The 6,000-nt window shown below is 51.1% G+C and overlaps 1 protein-coding gene across 5 annotated transcripts in view; it reads right to left on the bottom strand.

Annotated features, from left to right (window-relative positions):
* Positions 1-2,127: 2,127 nt before the first annotated feature.
* EGFL8 (EGF like domain multiple 8) overlaps positions 2,128-6,000 on the bottom strand; it is a 43,806-nt gene continuing 39,933 nt past the window's right edge. For 4 of the 5 annotated variants that reach the window (XM_081183206.1, XM_081183203.1, XM_081183202.1 and 1 more), the window contains one exon: positions 5,314-5,556. In XM_081183206.1, coding sequence (XP_081039332.1) covers positions 5,329-5,556 — 228 coding nt within the window. In that variant the 3' untranslated portion in view covers positions 5,314-5,328. Of the gene's footprint in view, positions 3,982-5,313; positions 5,557-6,000 lie in introns of those variants that run through there. The other variant, XM_081183204.1, reaches the window with a different exon arrangement.

The raw sequence follows: 6,000 nt of genomic DNA, 5'->3' as shown, positions 1-6,000 counted from the left end.
GGGAGGGGGGGTTGCGGTGTGTCTCACGGGGAGGTGGGGGGGGGGCTAAAATAATATGGGCTGACCCTGTGGAACCCAGTTTATGGGACCAGCCCTTGACCCAATTGATGTGGGGCGGAAATTAGGGATGCTACTTTGGGGGAAAGCGAGAGCAGGAACGTGAGAAGACGCCCGTTTCCTGACAGCCTCCCTGGGCCTGTTACTTTTGTGTTGGTTAAAATATTTTAACTGCCCTGCGAAGGGGGAAGCAAGCCTGCCCTTATCCTTATCCCAGCTGCGTCAACGTGGCAGCCTGCTTTCCTGGCTCCAGTTGGAGGCATCGGGTGCTGCAAACACTCGTTTTTTGGTCTCAGAGATGGTCAGAGGGGAGGTACGTGTGTGTGCTCCCTCTGTGGCAAAATATGGCAGGAAGGCTGAGGTCTTGGGACAGGGCATTGGGGAAGGGCAACCAGTGTTTGGGTGCGGGGTCACTAGGCCAATTTTTTTGGGGGGGAAGGGGTGCACAACATGGAGGAGGGGGCTAGTGGCATGAGGCTGGTGCCCTTTAGCCAATTGGGCCAAGCAGGAATTAAATTGTGGTGGTGGTAGTTGATGTGGCACCCTTCAGCTATTACTGGACTACAATTCCCATCATCCTTCACCACTGGCCACGCTGGCTGGGGCTGTTGGGAGCTGGGGTACGGCAGCCGCTGGAGGGCACCTCGTTGCCTGGCCTACTCCAAGGCCTCAGGCGGAGGGAAAAGCCTTTCCCGGACCTGTTCTCTCTAGCCCTGGGGCTGATGGGAGTTGTAGTCCAGATGATTGGGAGGGTGCCATGTTGGTGCCCCATAAGGTCTGGGATGGAGGAGAGATGAATTGCGGGCAGTCAGATGCATGCACTTCCTGTGCACGCTTCCTGGGACTGGAGTGGATTTCTGTGTGCAGCTATATTTTTTATGAGGGCGGGCCATTAGGATAGGGGAGAGGCTATAATTTTGGGATGAGAGACCCCTCTATTGTGGGGGGCAGGCGTGCTTGGGGAGCTGTTTCAGGGAGTGTGCGCTTGTTCGTGGGGTGGGTGGGATTTTGCCAAATATTCCCTGCTATGGGGGGGAAGAGGGGCTGCTGCCTCTGCTCCTCTCCTGCCTTTGGGGAATTCCCCCCCCCTTGATATATTTCTGTCCTCTCCCCAGTTGGAGACCCAGTTGCCTATCCCTCCCGCCAGATGCCCTTCCGGGGGGGCTGTTGATGTCGGGGGAGCGTCGATGTGGGGAGGGGGCGACGGGTAAAAGGGGCATCACCAAGTCCATGTTCCTAAGACCTTCCTGCTTTTAATAAAGACCCTCAAACAAGCCCCCACCATTGCAACGCGTCTCGATCTGTGTCTCTAGCAGATAAAGGGGGGGGGTTGTGTGATGGTGGGGTCCTGTAACCTTTGCCTTTGGCACCTTTTTGGAGATGCTGGGGTTGAGCTGCAGGCGAAGGCTTTCTGTGCATCTGCTGCAGGCGGTACCGGAATTGCAGCTATTTATGTGCAGATAAACTATGGAAAGAGGTTTTTTTGGGGGGGGGGGTTGCCCTCATAGGAGGTAGCGATGGTCACACACTGGGATGGCTTTAAAAATGGGACTAGATAGATGCATGGATAATGTTATCATTAATATTTATATACAGGGCTTCAATCTTTTATACCTGAAGGAGCGTCTCCACCCCCATCATTCAGCCTGGATACTGAGGTCCAGCTCTGAGGGCCTTTTGGCGGTTCCTTATTGCAAGAAGTGAGGTTACAGGGAACCAAGCAGAGGGCCTTCTCTGTAGTGGTGCCCACCTGTGGGACCTCTTCTCATATGTCAAGGAGATAAATAACTAAACTTTTAGGAGACATCTGAAGGCAGCCCTGTCTAGCGAGGTTTTTAATGTGTGATTTTTTTTTATTAAATGTCTTTTTGTTGGAAGCCGCCCAGAGTGGCTGGGGCAACTCAGTCAGATGAGCGGCATATAAAAAATAAAACTACTACTATTATTTTATTCCCAAATAAATCCAGCTGCAGCAGTTCATTCCAGTGAACAGTTATTAACTGGATCAGAATCTTACAAGAGATTCTGTGGAATTAAAATGGCATCTTTCTCTAAACAGGACTGCTACAATTCAAGAAGTTAATAAGTGACCTTTTATTTATTTGTTTTTTAATAAAAGGAAATTAACTATGTCAAAAGTGCAGCTTGAACAATATTCTCTTGCCCAGAGAGCTGTCCCTGGGAAACTCGGCGTCAGGTTCCCACGACCCCCAAATTCACTTGGGAAGACAAGCAAACTAATGCCAGAGTACTGGAAGAAGCAAAGATCACCCATGTCGAAGCAATGATCTTCAACAAAAACTTCGTTGGACTGGTCATGATGTTCAGATGCCTGATTGTCATCTTCCAAAGAATGGAAAGTGAAATACCGGTGGACAACCAAAGAGGTTTATAAAGACACTCTCGAGGCAAATCTTTTAAAAATGCAGTATAAGCACTGACAACTGGGAAACACTGACCTGTGAGCGCTCCAATTGGTGAACAGCCTTTACCAAAGGTGTCATGGACTTTGAAAAAGCACAAACTCAGGACAAAAGGGAGAAACATGCTAAGAGGAAGGCACTTGGCAAACCCTCACCGTGATCAACTCACATCCAGAAACATATGTCCCCATTGTGGAAGGACGTGTGGGTCCAGAATTGGCCTCCACAGTCACGGACTCACTGTTAAGACCGTGTTCATGGAAGACAATCTTACTCGGCTACGAGTGATCGCCAAAGAAGAAAGAAGATTTTTAAAAAATGATTATGCTTCGCCGCGAAAGATTATGCCATAATAAAGCCATTTTATCTTTCAGATGCTGCAACATGCAATCATAGCTTGCCCTGTTGGATACTGAGCTCAATGGTAGCATTCATAGGTTTAGGGTGAACTTCCAGGCAGAGGAATCGAACGCAGATCTTTCCCTAGTTCCAGAGCAGGAAAACCTGTGGGCTTCCAGATGTTTGATTTCCAGCTGCCATCAATGCCCACCACACCCCCATTGGGGGGGGGAGGTAAGGGAAGATGGGAGTTGCGTTGTCCAACAACACTGCTGCCAACTTAGCAGGGACAGCGAGATCTCAAAAGCAAATAAGTGCCTTCCGTTGTTCACGTGTGGTTGGAAGAAGTACAGGGTTGCAGAGAATGTGGTGCAGAACACGATCATTAGCTTGTTAAGAGTTTGGTGCATTTCAGAAGAAAGGGAGTTCGAGAGGAGTTAAGAGCTCCACCTGTTGAATTCTGGACTGACGGTGGTTGAGAAACCAGCCCAGGATAAACAAGGTGATGGAGAAACTGGAAAATTGGGGTGGAAGGGAGGTAATCCAAGAAACAAAAATGAGTGCTCTTCACCACAGAAAAAATCAGGCAACAAAATCAAGAACACCCCAGGCAGGCCACATTGCTACTTAAAAGTTGGCATGAGTCGGACGCTAACACTTTTAAATTCCATTGACTTCTGTGGGGGCATTAAGCACGTGCTTAAGATTGCTGTCCTTTGCATAGTTGGGAATAATCTACTAGTTGCGGCAGGATTTGCAAATGAGTCAACGCATAGAAATGCATTGTAAATCTCCCATTGAAATCAAAAGTGCTGAATTTTTCCTCTCTCTTTTTTGCATTGGCTGTGAATGCCTCAAGAATTCTGTGTGGCCGTGCTTCGAATTCTTCCAGAAGAATACTGTGCGACTCAGAAGCTTGCTTCCCTTAGTTAATCTGTTAAGAAGCCTAGCCCTTGCTGTGCATATTTTGCTTTTAAGTAATGAGTGGAGTGTGCCCAAGGAGGAGATGTTAAACTGGAGTTTCCTAGAGCAGTAGCCCCCAGCCCAGAGTGGGGAGCAGGAGGTGGTGGTGGGGGGCTGGTTTCCCATCAATCGAGTCCAGGGCGCAGCCATCACCGGGCAATGTCGTAGCCAAAGCCATTTTTACCATTTTGACAGGCACCTGGGAGCAAGGAACCCAGAAGGAGAAAAAAATGAGGTTTGAAAAGTGCAAGAGACCCCCAACCACCCCCGATACTAAAGGGAAGGCAGTTCGTAGAAATAGTTGGCAGCTATTAAGAGTTTAAATAGTTGGGGAAGGGCATTCAGCATTATCTGCACATAGAAGGTCCCAATATCCATGGCATCTGGGAGGAGATGGGAGAGCTCATTCTGAAACCCGGGAGAGCTGCTGCCATCCAGTGTAAGACCGTATTGAGCTAGGTGGATGACTGGTCTGAATTGCTATAAGGCAGCTCCCAATATTACGCTGAGGCGCTTGCACATCTCACCAGCAAGGCAAAATCGATTATCTGCAGGGGTGACGTGGGATGGAGGGGTGAATTGAGCTGTAGCAGCCAAAGTAAAGGTAAAGGGACCCCTGACCATTAGGTCCAGTCGTGGCCAACTCTGGGGTTGCGGCACTCATCTCGCTTTATTGGCTGAGGGAGCCGGCGTACAGCTTCCGGGTCATGTGGCCAGCATGACTAAGCCGCTTCTGGCGAACCAGAGCAGCACACGGAAACACCATTTACCTTCCCGCCAGAGTGGTACCTATCTATTTTCACTTTGACGTGCTTTTGAACTGCTAGGTTGGCAGGAGCAGGGACCGAGCAACGGGAGCTCACGCTGTTGCGGGGATTCGAACTGCCGACCTTCTGATCGGCATGTCCTAGGCTCTGGTTTAACCCACAGCGCCACCCACATCCCTTAGCAGCCAAAGTACCTGAAAGCAATGTTTCCTAGCCCAATAAGAAGCAGGGGGATGCATGCAAAAAATCTGGTTTCCTTGCAGAAGGTTCCAGTTCCAGTCCCCAAGGCATCCACAGGTAGGGCTGGGAAAAATATGCTTCTTGAAACTCTGGAGAGTTTCATGCCCCCTTGGAAAGTTGCTCAGAGGTGAATGCAAAGCGTTCTGCACCCCTGAGCCAGCCTGTTAGTGCCTCAGGTCTGGTGGGGGGAGGGCACCTACGGCCCTCCAGACCAGTCCACTTGGCCCTTGGGACTCTCTTAGCCATGCCCTTGCCCCAGGTCGCACCCTCGCCTGCATAAAATCATTTGCCTCCCGTGGATGGCGCCGGCCCAACCATGAGGCAGACTGCAGCAGGTGCCTCAGGCGGCGAAAATCTAGGGGGCGTCTCTGCCACTGCTGGAGAAGTGAGTGGAAGCGGCCGCGGCGGCTTCCGGTGAACTCTCGCAAGAACCTGGAAGCCCCAGCTGTGCGACCCCAGCTGTGAGGTGAGGCTTCAGGGGAGAGGGCAAGGAATGTTGGGTGGGGCAGGGCACACGTGCTAGGTGGCAACTTCCCGTTTCACTTCAGGATGGGCCGCCCATGGGTCGCGAGGCGTGTTTTTGCCGCTGAGGCTGTCGGGACGGCGTGGCCTTTCTGATACTCACAGTCCCCCAGTTTCTCTTCAAGGAAAAGCAGCTGATCGCTGAGCGACTCCACCTGGTCCAGGTAGAGCAGGCGACTCCAGAGCTCCTTCAGCTGGGCAGGCTCCAGGGAAGGCGGCAAGATGGCGATGGCACGTTCCAGGCGCTGCAGGGGTGGGATGGAGAGAGGAGGGCTGCAGGGCAGTTGTGGCAGGGGCCCAGTGGGACTGATAGGGCAGAAGGTGGGGAGCCAGCCAGCAGGTGGCGCCAGAGACAGCCAACGTGTTGTGGTTTTGCTATACAAGGGAAAACACTGAGAGCAAGGAGGAGGCGGCAGCTGTCAGGCAGGGCCATTCAATGGACTCTCCAAGCAGCAAAGGTGGGGGTTGGCTGATGGCAGACCCAAGTTGGTGGGGCAGCAGCCCATTCCTCGTAACTGATTTGTATTACCTTCATTACATATTTTTAGGCGTCAGGCAAACACTCTCTGTTCTCTTTAACCGGGCTTTTGGCTGCTTAACATTCTAAGTCCCTTTAAATGTGTTTGTGGGAGAGGGGTTTTTTTGGGCTTGTTTTTGCTTTTATTAAGAACTTTGTGTATGTTCTCATT

Source organism: Podarcis bocagei, assembly GCF_964188305.1.
Source record: "Podarcis bocagei genome assembly, chromosome: 2".
In the NCBI taxonomy this organism is placed as follows: Eukaryota; Metazoa; Chordata; class Lepidosauria; order Squamata; family Lacertidae; genus Podarcis; species Podarcis bocagei.
Note: the sequence above shows the minus strand (reverse complement) of the source record. Positions and strands in the feature narration are given on the sequence as shown.